The sequence below is a fragment of the Heteronotia binoei genome, chromosome 5 (assembly GCF_032191835.1).
Source record: "Heteronotia binoei isolate CCM8104 ecotype False Entrance Well chromosome 5, APGP_CSIRO_Hbin_v1, whole genome shotgun sequence".
NCBI lineage: Eukaryota > Metazoa > Chordata > Lepidosauria > Squamata > Gekkonidae > Heteronotia > Heteronotia binoei.
In genome coordinates, this window is record NC_083227.1 from 102,114,091 (window position 1) to 102,133,965 (window position 19,875).

General features: G+C 37.1%; 1 protein-coding gene across 13 annotated transcripts in view; it reads left to right on the plus strand.

Moving 5' to 3' along the window:
* The window catches only part of PBRM1 (polybromo 1), a 61,052-nt gene that overhangs the window by 855 nt on the left and 40,322 nt on the right, over positions 1 to 19,875 (plus strand). For 5 of the 13 annotated variants that reach the window (XM_060239938.1, XM_060239937.1, XM_060239944.1 and 2 more), the window contains exons 2-13: positions 3,171 to 3,293; positions 6,924 to 7,079; positions 7,858 to 7,955; positions 8,457 to 8,604; positions 9,162 to 9,311; positions 9,644 to 9,760; positions 9,968 to 10,036; positions 12,282 to 12,380; positions 14,398 to 14,483; positions 16,620 to 16,715; positions 17,877 to 17,968; positions 19,495 to 19,711. In XM_060239938.1, the coding sequence (XP_060095921.1) occupies positions 3,255 to 3,293; positions 6,924 to 7,079; positions 7,858 to 7,955; positions 8,457 to 8,604; positions 9,162 to 9,311; positions 9,644 to 9,760; positions 9,968 to 10,036; positions 12,282 to 12,380; positions 14,398 to 14,483; positions 16,620 to 16,715; positions 17,877 to 17,968; positions 19,495 to 19,711 (1,367 nt within the window). In that variant the 5' untranslated portion in view covers positions 3,171 to 3,254. The remainder of the gene's footprint in view (positions 1 to 3,170; positions 3,294 to 6,923; positions 7,080 to 7,857; positions 7,956 to 8,456; positions 8,605 to 9,161; positions 9,312 to 9,643; positions 9,761 to 9,967; positions 10,037 to 12,281; positions 12,381 to 14,397; positions 14,484 to 16,619; positions 16,716 to 17,876; positions 17,969 to 19,494; positions 19,712 to 19,875) is intronic. The other 8 variants (XM_060239941.1, XM_060239948.1, XM_060239942.1 and 5 more) reach the window with 5 other exon arrangements.

The following is a 19,875-nucleotide window of genomic DNA, read 5'->3' on the forward strand; positions in this document are numbered from 1 at the left end:
GCCTTAATTCCTACCGGGGAAGCAGCTTGCCCTGTCCTCCTGCTTCACCGGCCTCTTTTTCCCTTAACCCAAAAGATTGGTCGTCCAATGCCCTGAAGTGCTTCTGACCCACTAACCCTCTTTCTCGTTGAAGTTATACTTTTACAAACCTCAGATTTCTTTATGTACTGTTGATTTTTCTCCCTCCCCTCTTCTCACTTGTGGCTTACCCATCTTTATTGTTGTGCAGCCTTTTCTGTCCCCCTTTTAAAAAGTGGTTTTGAAAAACTAACATTTCAAAACCATTGAACAGCCTGCACCATAAACTTCCTCGTGGTAGAATGTTTTTCACAGTGGTTCAGAACGGGGCAACTGCACTTGTCAGAAGCAATGAGTGTTTTTTTTCTTCTTCCTTCTTCTCTTGAGTTAAGCTTAGAAACAAAGACTCCTTAACTCAGTAATTTTAGTAATAATTTACGCTGACATTTCAATTTTCCTTTAGGTCATATCTTAATTTTTTACTAACCAAAATGACAGAAAGACTGTGCTTGTCCGAGAGAGTTATACCGGGTGTTTTGAAAGAGTGACAAACGAGATGAAATGAGGCAGGATTTAATGCTTCTGGCATTTTAACAAATACATTTGTAGCGGTATAAAGTCTTTTGTGTTAATTTTCACAATTTCTTATTAAAATGTAGAAAATCTGTAAAACAGATTCTTATGGGGAAAATTCATTATTAATGTTTGGACTGTTTTTAATTAATCTTATTTCTGGACATGTGCTAGCGTTCAAATTTTTTATATAGACAAACTGCAAAATTGGTATGTTTTGACAAAACTGGGCTTTCAACTTGCCCTTTTTTGGAAAGGGGTAGATCTTGTCCCTATGAAACTATCAATTGTCAGTAGTAGAACTGTTGATCACCTTTCTTCATGATAATATAAATTATAGTTGCTGAATAAAAATAAAAAGTGACAGTCCACTGTCAAATTTATGGTTTAACTAATCAACGGCTTTTTGTAGTAGGAAATTATCTCCATTATGCCTAATAAAGACAGAGATACAAGTTATTCCTTCAGAGATTAAAAATAGTGTTTGTTGTAAAACCAAGTTTAAAGAGCAATTTCTTTATTTAAAATCTTGTTGCCATTTTGTTTCTAGGAGTGCCAGTATAGTTATTTTTCAGTTAATAGAAAATGTACATGATCAATAGCTACTGATTTATTGAGACCTGTGCAGATACTATGCTTCATTGCAAGGAGGGAGGCTGTTACAGCTTCTCATGTATTCTCCACTATACCAAGGGTGACTATGTATAAATGAGTGAGCTTTTGCTGTTTATATGAACGTTGACTACTAGTTTTCCCATGATGTCAAGAAGTCCATTCCTGTTTTATTTATCTAAAAATACATTAGTTGGTTTACTAATTAATGTATCCAAAGGGATGTACAGTAAAAATATTAAAAACCTGAAGGAATAAAACAGTAACTTTATTGAAATAAAATCAGTTTCACAGCCAGCCAACATCCTAGAAAGATTGGGACAAAAGCTGCCACTTATTGCATGGAAATAGTTGCTTAAAACTGGGCTTGGTCTGAAGGAGCTGAGTGGGCTCAGAATGTTTAGTGATGTCAGGGGTAATGCCCAATACCTTAAATTGAGCCTGGAAGCTGGGACTAGGATATTTTTGTTCCTGCCACTTCTAGTTGGTAAACAGGCCACTGTATTCTAAATACAAGCCACATGTGTAAAGCAATCCAGTCAACTTTACTAGTGTGAATGGGTGCTGACAGGGAAATGATAGTTGTCTCATTCAGGAATGGTGCTAAAATATTTTCCTAGATCCTGCTGCCTTTGATAAGTTCAAGAGTAAGATTCAGGAACATCTTCATACTGCATATAGCTCTCCAAGGGACTGCATAGGGCTCAGTTTAGGACAAGTAAATCCACCATCCTCAGATTGTGTGAACCCTTTAGCCATTACCTGCTCTGGGTTTGTTCATTTGGATTCACTTTCAAAGTATTTTTCTTTATCCCATTTACAGCAGCATAGAATAGTTTGTTGTTGTGGGAATCCATTGCCATTCCTGGCTCAGATATAGAAGAAAAGTAGAGGTGTAGTTAGCAAATTGGTGTCTCCTTATTTCATATTAAATGGTTGAACAAAGCAGGAGTAAAGTGCACCTTTAAGACCAACCAAGTTTTATTCACAATACCTGATCGCCTTGTCTGATGAAGTGTGCTTAGAGAGCACACGAAAGCTTACGTTCTGAATAAAACTTGGTTAGTCTTACAGGTGCAAATTGACTCCTGCTTTGTTCAACTGCTTCAGACCAACATGGCTGCCCACTTGGATCTGTCAACATATTAAATGGTGTTCCTCTCGAGGTCTGCTTAGTGGTAGGTGTATATTTATGTGAGAAGACAAGACTTACTGGACAAGATAACAATGCTAGGAAAAGTTGAAGGTCATAGGAAAAGAAGATTACCCCAAATGAGGTGTATTAACTCGATAAAGGAAGCCATGTCCTTCAGTTTGCAAGGCTGAACAAGTCTGTTAATGATAGGGCATTTTGGAGGTCATTTATACAGAGGGTCACCATAAGTTGGAGGAGACTTGACAGTATATAGCACATAAATGTGTATGTTTAGTTAATTTACATGGTTTTCTTTTTAACAGATATGATTATTTACCTTTTATTTTCCATTTTAAACACTATAAATGTTTAAGATTCTACAAACCCTAACTATAAATGTTTGTTTCTTGATGATGTGGACAATTACTAGACTTTGCTAATCTTTAGAACTCTGAACTCTTACTGGCATACTTCACACAGCCATCAGTAGGGTCTGTAACAAAATTGTTTGAGCTATTCTGTGTGTTTGTACTATCAGACAATGAATTCCATAGTATTATGCTTGTTATCAGAATTTATGTGATTGTTATGACTGTGGTCCTGCTCCATTGACTTTAGGAGGAGGAGGATCTGCACTCTTTGTTTTGGCATTTTAACAATGCCCAAATTATTATGAATCTGAAATGTTGAACCTAAATATGCATGTTCTTGTTTTCCCTGTGTTTTATGGTAAGGGCTTTCCAAAGCTATTATTCTTGATTTACCTGATCTTCTGTTTGTATCCTGTTCTCCTCCCCACCCATCCCCTTTCATTTGTTGTCTTCTCTTTCAGTTTTGGCTGTACTAATACTACTGCTGAATTGGTGCATTAAGGATTTGCCTTTTCCCAGTTTCTTTACTTGCCTAAACAGACATTATGAGGAGATTGGCTTTTCGCGGTGCTGGTTGTACTCTGGTAAATCGGGTAATTTACTGATAATGTGTGTACTGTTTTGTTTCTCTCTGCCATGCATTTCAGCCTTTTTTCACATGACAAATCATTTTTGTTCACCTGCTTCACTCTTAACTTCAAAGTTAATCCTGTCTTCTCAGTATGAAATACAGACTTTCTAACTAGCTTATGTCAGACTAAGGATAAATTTTAAAACATCCATGTGAACAAGTTAATTGAAATGACACTGAAGGTTTGGATGTGCAGTCTATTCAGTGATTTGAACATTTCCCCCTGGAATCTAGTTAAATTGCCATGTAGTGAATAGAACTTGAAAGACATCGCTGAATGTTTGGTCAGTCATTTAAGACAGGGTGAGTCAGTGATGAATCTAAAAATTTGATGCTGGATGTAAAAAATTGAAATATTTTTCCAGATCCTGGGTTTTAAGGCTTATTGAGGATGAGATTGGCACTGTGTATGTTTCAGAGATAAAGATGGTTGTTTAAGTTCACATTACACCAAAATTATTTCATTTAGTATGTCCTTGTACTGAATGTCTGCCATGTTTTGTGTTCTTCAGGCTTGGTGAACAACTCCAGTTAGTTTTGTATGGATAATGGCCTCAGCATCCTCCAGTGATACCAGAAGCATCATTAAATAGCTAATAATGTTTTGCATTTTTGGATGTGGTTCTTTCAGTCTCAAAGACAATTTTCTACCTTGTATAATTTCTCTTAAGACAAATCTTTTATACTAAGTTAATTTTTATTGAGCTTTTTCATATGTTGTTTGCAGTGGATAAGCAGCATTTCAGTTTTTAAACTGCCTTTTGGAAGTTTCCATCTGCTGTGCTTTCATATGGCATGTTCCCATATGGGAACAGTGAATTATTCCCTAAGAGAGAATTATTCTTATGTTCTGTTCAAATCACATTACTGTTCATTATAATTAACTTAAGCTCCATTGATTTCAAAAGCTACAGTACTGTTTACTTTCCTTGAATCTAGTATGGGATATAAATTTAGAGACAGGTTAATGGGGTATTATTACCCAGAGTTGCACCTTCATAGCCTGTTCTTTCCCCTCCTGCTAGGAGTTCTTATCATGTAGCAACAAAACTAAATTAATAAATACGTAACAAATTTCTCCGTCCTCAATCCACATAATTAGCCTTCATTATGGGGCACGAAAAGGTGACAGTGCTAAATTGTGTGGTCAGTGCAATTTAGTGTGCATTACTGAAGAGATGGAAAATGGCTGTGGAAACATCAATTTGACTGATACAATGTATAATCCAGCTCTCCTAACTGTGGTAACCAAAATCTCAAGCACTTCTTAAGTCTTCTGCTCATAGTATTAGATTAGGAAGCAGATGGTTTCCAAACAATATTTTTGAACTTACGTTAAGGTTCCTAGTTGTTGAACCATTAAGATGAATTTAGAGCAGCACTGTGTAATTAGTGACACTATGATATTAGGCAAGTTTGTCTGTCTGAGTTGCAATTAATGCTTTTTTTCAGGTAGTTATCCCTAGGAATTGTGTGAGAGCATACATGTATACTGATACCTTGGGAGATCAGACCACAAATGGGGACACATTCGGCCGGGTCTTCGGACTCTGCACTGGCTTCCAGTGATATACCGAGTCCGGTACAAGGTGCTGGTTATTACCTTTAAAGCCCTATATGGCCTGGGACCTGCCTACCTGAAGGACTGTCTCTCCCCATATGTTCCCCAGAGAGCACTGAGGTCAGGAACACAAAATCTCCTCACTATCCCCGGGCCAAAAGAAGCCCGTTTGAAAGCCACCAGAGAAAGGGCTTTCTCCGTTATGGCCCCCGTATGGTGGAATCAGCTGCCGGAAGAGGTGAGGGCCCTGCGGGACTTGGCTCAGTTCCGCAGGGCCTGTAAGACGACCCTCTTCCGGCTAGCCTATACCTAGCTAGGATGACAACTTGATGAAGCTGGCCAGCCATCTGTCTATAGGAAATTGAAATGTTACTGGTTTTTTAAGGTTTTAACTGTTTAAATATTTAATTGTTTTTATACTTAAAATTGTTTAAATTTTATGTTTGATTAATTGTTGGAAGCCGCCCTGAGCCATTCGTGGGAAGGGCGGGATATAAATCTCGAATAAATAAATAAATAAATAATATAATAATCCCTATAAAATTAAATTATAATTGGCAGTAAAGGTCAAATCAAAGCTTAAATTCTTGTTTATATGTCTCCTCACATAGTGATAAAGATAGTGTAATCACCAATTTTATTTGAAGTTTATTTGATGAAGTGCCATAATTACTTTCATGGACAATAATTAAATTATTTTGCTATAGATGAGTAGATAGGCATGCTTATTGTGCACAGTTCTTTGGATATGGCAAAATCAGTGAATAGTCAGTTTTCAATGTCTGGTATTTTTTTTTTTAATTTTTAATTCTTTTATTAATTCCAAAAAAAAAAAATAACAACCAATAACAAAACATTCCGGACATGTATAGGACTAACATAATATTTGGCATATCATTCATCCTTAAGGAGGATCATCTGTGGTTTAGATCATCTGTGGTTTAGACCAATGTCTGGTATTTTTCTTAAACAATGCAAGGGAAGTGCATGCTATATTGTGATTAATTTTTTTAAAGCATTATCCCAAAAAATAATTTCCATATGAAGTTTTGAATTTATTTGACTATAACATTTAAAGCATTATTTCCCCCCAAACAAATATTTCAGTTCAAGTAGTTGTTGCTGTTGTGACATAAAATGAATATGAGTATATTTCAAATTTGTTTAGTAAGTATAAGTCAAAATCAACACTCTAAATCAGATCATACTCTTGGAAATCTTTCCAATATAGATATTTTGGAAAACCCTTAGTACTGCTTGCCTACAAAAGTAGGTGGATTGTCAAATACTTGATAAACTGAAGTACAGAGAATAAAATAAATTGTGCACACTACCTTGACTATTAGATTTACCACAAATAATCCTCTTTAAAAACGAGTTGAACAGAAGTAGCTGATAAATAACTCATGTAGATAGCTTATGTAGATGTTGTTTAGAAACATTCCCACGAATATTGGAGATTATAAAGGTTTGCCAAATTTTTATAATTGAATGATTGCCGTTCAGTCTGAATTAATGACAATGAGACTGGGTTGCTGACCAAGAAGAAAGAAGCTTTCTTTTGCCCATGAGCCATTAGGACCAGTTGCCTCAGGTGTTTGAGAGCGCTGCAGAAACTGTAATGGACTGTACACCTTGTTTGAACTGAGAGCAGATGTTACACATGTCATCCTTTCCCTCTCTCACCATTGCTTGTGGTGCTACTGAACTATACTAGTTGCATGTATGTTAGAATTTATTATACAAAAAGGAGCACCACAACAAGATATGAGCTCTTGCTTTTGTTGTGGTCACAATTCTCATACCATCATCTTTTTGTTACTGTTGTTGTTATACATGTGATAAGTTGGCATTAAAAATCAGATAAACATGCAGAATGATAGGGGAGATTTTAGTCACATGCTATTATAACACTGCAGTGCCATAGTCCAGCTATGTAAGGTCTAAAAGAACTGTAGTTTTCATTACATCCTTTATGATTTTTGATGACCTCAAGTGTAAGAACACTTTTCTTTATTATAGAAGAAGTTGGATTCCATGGGTTCCAAGAGGCGAAGGGCTACCTCTCCTTCCAGCAGTGTCAGTGGAGGAGATTTTGATGATGGTCACCACTCCACAAATACCCCAGGCCCAAGTAGAAAGAGAAGACGGCTTTCCAACCTCCCAACAGTTGATCCAGTAAGTAGTTAATGCAATAGATACATTTGCGTAAGGTCCTAGCTATTTGCGTTAACTGGCTTGTAACAGGAAGAAAGGGGTATCAAAGGACATACTAAAATTCTTGAGACTAAAAGATTTTCACATGAAGGTGGTATGATATCATGTCCTAGCAGGAAATATTAATGCATGTTGGAATTGCTACAGTTGCATTTATTTTACCTGCCTTATGTTTCCAATTTTGCTGAGGAAAAGTAAATGAAAAGTCTTTCTGAACTGTTAGGATAGGCTGCTAACAAGGCAGAGATTATAAAATATTCTGTTGGTTAAGTGTTCCTTTAGCAAAGAAATTATGTTTATATGTAAACTAGAATAATTAAATTTGAGAATTAACATGTCCAGCAGTATCTAAAACTCATTAGATTAAATTGTTGTTAGTATTTTACACGAATAACAGTGGAAACCAAACTCTTAAGTAGGTAATGTTAATTTTGCATGAGAAAATGGTTGTGGTATAAGTCTACCTGCTTTTGGTTTCCAAGACTTTGTTGCCAAAAGCTAGTATGCTGAGATATTTAAGAGGATAGGCTATAAACCAAGTTCAGCCGGTGGCCTTAATCTGAACCATTGTCCCTCATCCTCAACCCCAATCTGTAATTTTAGGATTGTAACTCTTCTTGGATTAATCTCATGATCCCAGGAATGTATTTGGAACGCTTCGAATGCTTATTGTTTACAATAATAACTTCCTGGGTTATCAGTGGGTATATTGGGCTTTAAATTTTGTTCTGTTCTTTAGATTGCTGTGTGTCATGAATTATACAATACAATCAGAGATTACAAAGATGAACAAGGGAGGCTTCTGTGTGAGCTTTTCATTAGAGCCCCCAAACGAAGGTAAGTGTGTATTCTGTTTTTTTAAAAGCTATGGTAAGCTACTATGGGAACACTGTGTAGTTTTTGAAACAAAAATCTCATTCATTGCTACATGGTGCTAGAGTTACCATGCTTCTTAATTATCAGTCAAATGATTTCATTGAATATACATTTTATTCTTTGTGTTATCTTTCAATGCTTCGTGTTGTACATTTCAAAGTCTTCCCTCATGAAATTATTAGACATTAAAGACTTCTCTTTTCTTATAATATAACTTCAAGAACAGAGTAGGTTCTTATGGTTATATCCCAAAATCTGATTATGCTGATATAAAATCACAAATACATAGCAGTGTTATAATGAAAGTATGGCAAAATGTTACTTACATTTTATAGTATAATTTTACACTTGCTTGATGTTGGATACTATACATTTTATACAGTTTATACATTTTATACTATACAGTTGGATACTATACATTGCTTAAAATAATTGTATTTAATACCTTTGTTGTTATATTAGAAATCAGCCAGATTACTATGAAGTGGTTTCTCAGCCTATTGATTTAATGAAGATCCAACAAAAACTAAAAATGGAAGAATATGATGATGTGAACCTGCTAACTGCTGACTTCCAGCTGCTATTTAATAATGCAAAATCCTACTATAAGGTGACAAATTTTTAAAAGTCATTATTTGCGTATTCTATCAATGGATTGTTCTTGAATTTTTTAGTACAAGAAGGGGGCCAAGAAGAGAGGGTTCATTCATTGATTTGATTATTGCTGACCTAAGTTTAGTCATAAAAGTAACTTTTATGCATTGCCTTTTTCGTGGAATAATATCTCAATTATTTGTAGGTAAATCCCTCCCTCCCCCCCCCCCCCGGTCACTTGGGGAAGAGCCATGGCTCAGTGGTAAAACTGAGCTGTGCATTTGGGTGGTATTAACTTCAGTCCCTGGCATCTGCTGTTAAGAGGATCTCAAGTAGCAGGTGTTGGCAAAGACTTCTTTCTGCCTGGGAGACTGGTGAATTGTTGCTGAGCAGAGCAGACAGTACTGATCTAGTTATACTGAGTCAGGTCACTGGTCTAAGGCAAACTTGTATGTACAGCACTTTGGCAACTGCTTAATTCTGGGGAAAGTTATACATCAATCAGTTTTCATTTTGAATTCTTGGATGTTAAAATTGAGTAACAAACAGAGATCTGTTGCTTTTTTCACGCAGCCAGATTCTCCCGAATATAAGGCAGCCTGCAAGCTGTGGGATTTATATATACGCACAAAAAATGAATTTGTACAAAAGGGAGATGCTGAGGAGGAGGATGACGAGGAGGATGGCCATGACAATCAAGGGACAATTTCTGAAATAGTAAGCGTGAGCGCTGTTAAAAACCTATAAACATTTCCATTTCAGTGCCATTTTAATGGGGAACATTATTTTCATTTGCCTATTATGAAATCATTGACTAAACTCTCTATGCATATGCACATGTTTAAAAAGTGCATTCTATGCTGGGTTAATGTTAGTATTTTTCTTTTATAAATACTTGTTTATGTTGTTAATGCTGTTTGTCCTGATTGCTCAGCAATGAGCATGTTACTGTTTATATTGCTGTTTTGTCTTGATTCATAGAAGAGGAAAATCTATCTTTACCAGCTGGTATAAAAATGCAGTTGTAATGTTTCCACGTATGTTTGTTGTGCCAGTCTTCTCCAGGGTATTTAAAAGAGATTCTTGAACAGCTTCTCGAGGCCGTAGTCGTAGCCACAAATCCATCAGGCCGCCTCATTAGTGAGCTTTTTCAGAAGCTTCCCTCTAAAGTGGTGAGTAAGGATGCCCATTTTTGAACTTAAGCTACCAATTTGGAATAGAACTCCCTTTGAAGTTAACAAAAGTTGAACGACAGCAGCAAGATCATATACCTGCTCTGTGTTTGACAATGGCTTTTTTTATTGGGATAGACTTGCGTTGTAACTGGCAATAGGATACATCAGCTGGGATAACTTGGATGTACAAACTTTGTTTTTCAGCAATATCCTGACTATTATGCAATAATTAAGGAGCCCATAGATTTGAAGACTATTGCCCAGAGAATACAGGTAAAGTAATGGGTAACATTTTAAACACAGTATAGAAAGGAGATGTAGAAATGTTTAAATATGTACTGATTGGATTTTAAAGCCATATGATGGTTATAAATAAATTTGTCCTTTTTGCATGTGAAACTTTAGGTATAATTTTCCTATATAGAAGTAGTATCTGTGTCAGACGTCAGCAATAGTAAAGCTGCCCTAAGATCAGGCAACATCAAGCCTTTTATTTAAAAGCACCGTGTCGATATGGTACTGTTTGATATTTGAACTGTTGTGGGCAAACCACTCCCTCTTCTTCCCCCCTCCCCCCATTGATTCCTTTTTTTTAAAAAAAATGGCACTAAAACATCAATATATCACTGAAGTATTGTAATTATAGACAGGTTCTATAATTAGCAGGTTCTTTGAATTTCCAGCTTTCATTTTTTTAAAAAGTAAGCCTCTAGCCATTTCTGTCATGTAGATATAAAGAAAAAAGCATATCTCCATGAGGGAAGGGAATAGAGATTTATTTTTTTTAAATCAAAGCTGGAAATTCAGAGAACCTGCTAAGATTATTATCATAATTCTCTAGCGATATATCAATATTTTTCGTGCCTTTTTTAATGAAGTGGAGTGTTGTGATATCACAAATGATGACAGTGCCCTCCCTTTAAAATCCTGATTATTGAAGGCACATATGGAAGAAAATAAACTGACTTCACAATAGTGAAAATGTGGGAAGGAGTCAGACGTGTGGAAGCACTGTGCCCTAGCTGATTCCAGTGCTAGTGCCAAGAAAATCAGGAGTTAGTCAAGCTTGTGGAAAAGCCCATATTCTTGAATTAGTACACAATGTAAGATAGCTAAAGAAGTGAGCAATGACTCACAAAAACCCATACCCTAATACAAATTCTGTTACTTTAAGTTGCTGTTGGATTCTTACTCTTTTCTAAGTATAGCTGTTATTTTAATTACATTTTACCTCAGTCTCTCCTTAAACAGATTATTTGCTTTATTTCACTAAAATACATCTTTCTGGAGCTCCAGATCAGCATTTATTCTAAATGATTGGAAAGACAAATCTTTGCTTCTTATACAGTAAAATATATGTGTTAGCACTGGAAAAGAGAGAATTATTCCTCTCATTAGGCTAATGTGAGCTTGGTCCATCATAACCGTATGTCTTTAATCCCAGCCACTGTACTCTTCTGCAAAGTAGTGTTGGGAGGAAGCAGTATGTCAGTGGGTACTTATACTTGGGAAGAGGGAGATGCATTACCCTCTCCCCATCCTCAGTTCTCCTTGGAATTTCCCCTTTTCAACCAGTTTCTTCCCAGCCTACATTTGCAACAGGTATGCAGATCTGGATCACTGACTATGAGAAAAGTAGTTTATGTAGGGAAAATTTGAGCCAGGGAAGGATTAAACATCTCTGCCTGCTGGTACTTTCCTGAAAACTGCTGTCCTACCAGTGCTTTTGTGGAGGAGAAATAGCAGCAACTGGGGGCTAAAAACAGAAAGTGGCAGCAGAATGTACAGATTAGACTCTGTGAAATAACTTTTCAGCTTATAACTTCTTAGTTAATATACATTTAATTTGGAATTAACTTGCAAGATCTTATCATCTTTGAATTCTGACTGGCTTTGACTGAAAATGCAGTACTCACAGGTACCCTGTTCTGAATGTGGCAGTGGGAAAGAAACTGCAGACAACATATACAGCCCATGTAGTGGGTCTATGACTGTTTGGAGTGAAACAAAAAACCTCCTGTGTCTTTTTCCTAGAAGGAAGTAGATGAACAACTGGCTCAGGTGAAAGGGTAGAGATGGCAGGCACAACAAGGGAGGACCTATGAGCAAAACTGTGATTCAGTACCCAAGCCAAATACCATAAATCAGTATTTATGGTGTTCTTGTAAAGAAAATACTTGGACACTGTTAGTGATTTTTCCCCTAATCCTTTTGCCAAACATTTAGTAAAATTCGTTGTTGCATAAGAATTTTCTGCACTAACTCATTTAATTTATGGTGCCAATTAACAACAACAATAATGTTTATATATTAACATTCATCATTAAATTCATCCACATTACAAAAATTTTCACATTACAGAAATTATTAGTTTCTCCTAATTGATGGCTGCAAAGTAATTGACAGAACTTCAGAGAAGTTAGTTAGTTTTTATAATTGTCATATAAATTCTTAACACCTATATATTAGGAAAACAAGCTGTACATTTGTTCTTTTGTTTTATTTATATTAATTACAGAATGGAAATTATAAAAGCATTCATGCAATGGCCAAGGACATAGATCTTTTAGTTAAGAATGCCAAAACCTACAATGAGCCTGGGTCTCAAGTATTCAAGGTTAGTTTAAAAACTTTTTTAATGTTAGAGTTTAGTAATGCAAAGTTTAGTTTCTTTTGTCTCTGTACTACAGACTGGGAGGAGCCCAAGCAGTCAGGCGCAGGATTTAAATGCCAGAGAGGAAAGGGCTGGAGGAGGCTCAGGTGAAAGGGTGGAGATGGCAGGCACAACAAGGGAGGACCTGGAGGCAGCAGCAACAGTGACAACCGGCAGTTCAAGGGTGGTGGGAGCAGCTGTGTGTGCATCAGCAGTGGAGGCAGCAGCAGGACTCCTGAAAGACACCAGGCTGCCAGAAGTTTGGATGTGGAAGTTGACAGAGTCAACCGGGTGCCTTGTGGAGGAACTGCCAGGGAGGTATGCTGGGACCTTTGCTGTGGGAATGCAGCACAAGACCAGGAGCCAGCCAAGGGAGAGAGTGATGCCCAGCAGGTTATGGACTTGGGGGGTGGGTTTGAGGAGTAGCCAAGAATAACTGCAACCTGAGAGATGGACAAAGTAGAGGGCATTCTGCAGCCTCTGCCAGGCAGTCTTGGAACGGTCATTTTCAACCATAACATGGGGGAATCTGAGAGAGGAGCAGCTCTCAAGTGGACTGTTAGAGAGTGACCACCAGGTTCAGGGGAAGCTGAGGTGAGAATTTGTGCCAAAGGGGAAAAACTCGTATGGTGAAGCAGTGTCTGTGGGCAAGGAAGAACCTGGGAGGGTGAGCCCTACTGGATCAAGTGAGGGTATGCCCTGGTCTGAAACTACTAGACATCACGATTACTTTTAACAAATAAATATGATACGACATTTATGTAGTAGTTACTATGCTATTGATATTTAGATTGTGCCAGCCATTTACTAGTCGTGTCATGGAGCAATGCTTTTCTGTACAACCATCCCTTGTTTTTCAAAAGTTTGGGCACTTAGTCATCAAGCAAGTTGTGTGTGTATAAAGCCTGACAGGAATACCTGATGTCACCATTATTATGTGTTGCATTTCTATCTATTGCAGCCTGTACTCCCCCCCCCCCCCCCCCGCGGTCTTTTCTGATCCCGGGAACGTTTCTTCCCAAGATTGCATGATTTAATAGCCACTCAGGTCAGCAGACTGGCATGTGGAGGAAGTGCAAGCTGTGCTGCTAGAAGAAGAAGAAGGAAGGGCAGTTGTGTCCCTTTTCTCCTTTCCACTGTGGCTATTAGACCACACAGGCTCCTCAGATCTGGAATTAAATTTCCCTGGTGTCAGAAATGGCTGTGGTGGGGAGGGTAATGTGGGAAAGATCTGTGACCATCAACATCACATGTTGATAAATCACAGGATCCAGCCCATAAATTCTGTAGAGAAAAATACTTCTGAACTGTGCTGAATATTATGCTGAATAGTGTGGCTCTATTTAGAAGCAGCCAACTGTAGTTTAATTTGGTAAAGCAACTAATCAGTATGCCTGCTTGTTGAAGAACTATATGAATTAGAAAAAGTGGAAACAGTGTAAATCAGTGAAAAGATGGTATAAATCTCCAAGAGGAGGTAATCTCAGCATTATAAAATATAATGGACAAATATAGATATTCAGAAACATCGACGTGCATCTTGGATTTTATGGTTAAAATGTGTGGATTGATTTCATTGTATATTGTTTTTAATATTCTATGTGGCTTTTAACTGTTGTTAGCTGCCCTGAGCCCATTAGGGGAGGGCGGGATATAAATTTGATAAAATAAATAAATAAATATTTAGATTCTTCTGCAGCAAGATGTATTGATCGCCTCTATTTTTAGTTTGATTGTGTACATAGTACATAGTTCCATTAATGAGTGGAAAAACCCTTCTGAGGTGAAACAGCTAGAAGACTTAACACCATTTTAATAGTCAAGTGCTTTGGTATGTAGATACGATGAGGAAAAAGTATTGTACAAAAACATTTTCCTCCAATTTCAGATGTTGAGCCTGTAACCCATGTAACTCTTGTTGCTATAATTCTTCACTGGTTTAGCTTATTTTCAATGCAGGATATTTTATTTTCTTTAACAGGATGCAAATGCAATTAAAAAAATATTTAATATGAAAAAGGCAGAAATTGAGCATTCGGAATTGACCAAATCAAGTCTCCGAGCCAGGTACTTGTAAGCAGGATAAAAGTAGATAAAATTACTGATATTTTTTCTCTAGGAAACAATCTATGAAATAATAAATCGTATCAATGCTTAAATATTACAGACATATCTTAAGTCGAATTAGCAAGATCTGCATATGCTGTTCACCTTGGAGCTCACACCTGCTGTACTTTTGATAAGTGAGCTTGCCAGTCTCCCCTGCAAAACTTCACAGAGACTATGATGGTGAAAATAGGGTTGTGCTTATTTGTAATTAATGTTCATCCAGTTCTGTGCAACTACACATTACTCCCTCCTATATGTCTAGGGGCAGGACCCTGGCCCTCCACTTATCATGGCTTCTCGGGCATTAAAACAGATGTTGCCAGCTTACCTATGGCCAGCAGCAACAGCAGAGCTGTCAAGAGCCAGCCATGAGGTGGCAGCAGCAGTGGACCACCTAATTAACTCACTCTGTCAGCTAGAGGCACAGAGTCATTGTAGGCCGCAGCAGGTAGCCTCACCACTGAATTTGGACAGGAGATGGGGCTGTGGGGGATTGGCAGGCAGGTCATGAGGAGACAGGCCAGTCCCAAGGTGCTGTCGGCCCCCTCCTCTCCACTTTCTGAGACCATACCCAGGTGTTGGCAGCCCAAAAGGAGGGCACAGTTGCCTCCGGGGAAGAAGAGCCAGACATAACTGTGATCTGTCCTAGCACTGTGGCTGGGGAACTCTGGCAGCAGTTCAGGAGGCCTGAGGGAAAGGGCCACAGCCATACCTTCTCATGTGACCCAGACATGGGAGAAATAGGAATGAGAGAAGTATGTCATGCTCCACTGGCCTGTCTCCTCATGACCTGCCTGCCAATCCCCCACAGCCCCATCTCCTGTCCAAATTCAGAAGTGCTTTCTTCTCATATCTGTACTTCTTCTTTTCCTATGACCTCAAAGCTTTTACTTTCCAAAGGCCCTCATGCATGGTCTTGCCCTCTTTAGGATCATAATAGCTTAGCCCTTTCAGCTTGATTTGCATCTTTGAAATCTGTTCAGCTAGTTGTAATCAGAAGGTTCATCAGCACTACCACAAAATTCTATACTGCATTATCTTGAGCTGTATCTTTTCAGCTTTTCCACTTGTGAAAGTGAGAAGATGGGTCTCTTTTGACCTACCAGAAAGACAGTACTGGGGATAATGGGACCTGTGAGTACAAAAATAACATGTGGCAGTGGGTACATTGAAGAGGTTGTGATCATGTTTTCAAAGAATAAGGCTGCATTCCAGCAAACACTTGTTTAGGAGAAAGTCTCCTTATTTCATTGAGAAAACATAGAGTGGACTGATAGTACAAAATGCTTGACAATTAATTTTTGTTAGAGAAATTCCTATCATTTGTACTCTTGCCCTTTAAACCTCACAAGTTACTTTATTAGGCTCCTTCCAGTAGGTTTCATTGAGTCAAAAATTGTTTCTGCTAATGAATGGATTTTAAGGTATCCATTTGGATTAATATCCTACTATTGTTGTTTTGTTATAATTAAATGTGGCAACAGTCTGGAGTTGCTGTAAATTCCATAGGTTTTATTTGCTTAATATTGACTAACTTAATAAATTGCAATACTTAAAATGTTACAGCTTTTGTTAATTAATTACCTCAATAACATTTCTGTTTATAAACGATGAAATAGCAACTCTTCTTTGTTACTTCTGTGTTACTCAAATTACTATTTACTTATCTGGTCCCAGTGTTGCTTTTACTTGCATATTTTGCTTCTGACAAAACATGCAAGTACAGCTTAAGAGTGGTTTATTTCATTAAACATTGCCTTTGGATTTTTCCAGTTTTAAAACTGTTTTTTTTTCAACTGCTTGTATGGTAGACCAAAATTGAGGAAGTGTGAAAACAATTGAATTTACCTCTGACCACACATACTATAATCTTTTAGCGCTGAACATTGAATCTGCCATACTTAAAATTAATAACTCGACATAAAATTTAGTAACATTTTACTATGCCACTTTTCTCTTAAGTGCAGTGATGGAGCATCTTTAATTTTCCTTCTGAAACTTATTCTGTACTTAGTATTTTACAAACTATATCTTTTTGGTTCTCCGGTGGATTTCTTGTTCTTACTTTCTATGGCTTGTTTGTGCTTCATTAAGGACTGCAAATTTGGCTGCTTCCAAGCTGACAGGTCCTTCCTCACAGGGTAAAGGCAATGTCGTTGATGAGAGAAATTCTGCTAATAAATATTACCGGTGAGCCCTAATAATTTCTAAATGTCCTTCAGTTGTCTATCCATTTTTGTAATTTTCCCTTGTTCTTTACCTCGTGTCCAAATCTGCTTTCTTTGCATATGCAACAGCTTAAAAGTACATTTTAAGAAATAAAACGAATGAACTTGTTCACTTGCTAGAAATATTACAGTAGTATAATATATACTACCTAGTGTGGTTGTTTAGATGGAAGGGAAGTTTTTAGGTCACTAAAATGCACCTCCATAAATCAGGAATTCAACTATTTAGCTTTCTTCAGATATTATCAGCAAGACATCATGACTTTCAATCATAGGACTATAAAGAAAACATGCACATTATCAGATATTCTTCTGATTAATCATTCGACATATTTTATTCTTCAATAAGTTCTGAAACTCCAAATAGCATCTGTTGCCTTCTCTCATGCATAGTAAGAAATGCCTCTTCTGAGATGCTGACCACAGTGACATGTACATGACTTTTCCTTCATAACTGTTTATTGTTCACAATTATGTGGCTGTACTTATCAGTTAAAATTTATATAGTTAAGCAAGTAAGTTTTCTTTAACTAAATGACAAAAAATAGTGAAAGATTTCACCATCCCTGCAGAGTTCCAGTTTTCTGCCCTTGTGCAGATCTGAGGATTACAAACACATGTGATGACAATGCCGGAGTGGGAAATACTTAATTAGTCCTTGTCAATTACTTTAAGCTACTGAATATAGTTTTCAGATGAGACAGCTACACTGGATTTTTGTGCGTGGAGTTTCATGTAACATTGACAGCAGCATTGTAAAATATCAACAGTGTATATCAAGCAGGGCTTTTAAGAATATTTCCACTTTTTGAATGATTTTAGTATGATGTGAGATATTTAAATGCTTTTAAGATATCATCTGGAAAATAATTGATCAGTTGAAAGCAAGACCATTTTACATGTACATAGAGTTTTACTAGTAAAGCTGAAAATAACCATAAACATTAGCTGCTTCTAGAAGCAGAGTAGAAGTTTAATAATTGGCTCAAATAATACAAGGGAGAATATACATGCAAAATTGTCTGTCCATTTTACTCTGAACAAGTTAATGTTTTAAATGTGTGTTTATTTTTTCTTCTACAAAGGATTTTTCATTCAACTGCTGTTTTTTAAACGTTTACAGTAACAAAAGAGCAGTCCAAGGAGATCGTTTATCAGCAATAACTATGACACTGCAATATGGATCTGAAAGTGATGAAGATGCTGTTCTGGCTGGTAGGAATTGCAAAAATATTGTGAGAACTGCAAAGCAGACTTATGGAATTCTGAACACACTTCTGTTTTAGATTCCAGATGTGTGGCTACGATTTAAAAATATTAGAACATTTTCAACTTAAAAAATAAATAAATAAGAAATTTTATTTACTTCATTTATACCCCACTTTTCTTCCTAGTGTGGATCCAAAACAGCTTACATTGTTGTCCTCTCCTCTGTTTTATGCTCACAACAACCCTATGAGAGTATGTGATTTGTTCAAGGTCATCTATCAAGCATCCATGAAAGAGAGGGGATTTGAACCTGGGTTTCTCATTTCCTAGTCCTGACATTCTAACCAATACACCTCTTTGGCTTGTCTATTTGTTGAGCAATTTGATGTTTACTAAAGTAAAATCTTACATTGTTTGGAGAAGTAACCAGATTTTATCAAAGAGCAGTCATGGAGAACTCAACCTCTTCCGCCAGTTTACAGTATCTCTTGTCAAATAAGGTTTTCTGCGCCCCTCTCCATTGCTATGATGGCCTGCCTGCATTCTTTAAAAGATAGATAGTATTCTTTCCTTTGAGGACTGTGTGTGATATAGGGAACTGCCATTCAAAAGGCCTATGATAAGGTCAATTCAGGATTTGCTGAAGTTTTTCAATCTTCATTGTGACATAATATTAACTGACAAGTTTCATCTTTAGAAAACAATCTGTATTACGATGACAAGCAGTATAGCTGACTCAACATTGATAAGGCACATGTCTCAGATGCTTTAAAAATCATCCCCAAAATCATCTGTCCCACGAATGCCTCAGTGGCTGCATTGCCTGTATCATCCTCCAGGAAGTAGCACCTGTGGATGTGGTGAGAGACATGCTGTTTTATCTGCACATGTGCTTGCAGACCCGTACTCTATGATTCCAATTTTTCAGCATTTGAACCCATCTAGGGGATTAGAACAATCAGCATGGAAGGTTTTTTAGTATTTGAACAAGGCCTTCATTGAAATTTTGCTGTGCCTTTTAATCACTGTTTAATATACTTTACAAGAACTTTGTACTAGGATAAACAAGTAGTGTAAACTAATGTTGACCTTCTTGGGTTGGAGCTCAAGAACTGTTTTACTTTGAAGTGGGCTTGGTTTTGTATTCAGTTTCAAGGAACCTTGGGGCCAATACAGTCAAAATGGGGAAGATGTCAACTTCTATAAGCTTTTACATAGTGGCTTCTAGTTTGCTACACACAGTGAATAGATTTAAAGTGTATTCCGCATGTCTTGACCTCATCTGGGTTGACCCTTTGACATCTAGATTGTATCTGAGCCTTCTAGTTTAATGCAAGTACAAAATCTTTTTGCTGCTTTATAAAAAGACAACTAGCAACACTTAGAAAGAGTCCTGCCTATTTTAGAGCTATGAAACCAGTCAGTTGAGAGAATGTAGTTAAATCATTTTTAGTGTGGAAGCAGTATAATTACTTTGTCTGTTTCAGTCTGAAAATCACTCTAATATTGTATAATTGTTTCACTGCTTCTAGCTGCTGCTCGTTATGAAGAAGGAGAATCTGAAGCTGAGAGCATTACATCCTTTATGGATATTTCCAGTCCTCTCTATCAACTTTATGACACAGTTAGAAGCTGCCGGAACAACCAGGGTCAGCTCATAGCGGAACCTTTTTTCCACTTGCCCTCCAAGAAAAAATATCCAGATTATTATCAGCAAATCAAAATGCCTATTTCATTGCAGCAAATCAGGTAAAACCGATATGATCATCTCTAGTCCTGAATGGCTGCAAGAACTGGGCTTTGTGTGTGTGCGTGCATGGGGGGATATTAAGCCATAAGTCAACTATTCTTTATAGCTTTGTGGCTTTAGAAAAAGATTTTGGGTTCTTGGTTTTAAAGACTGACCTGAATAG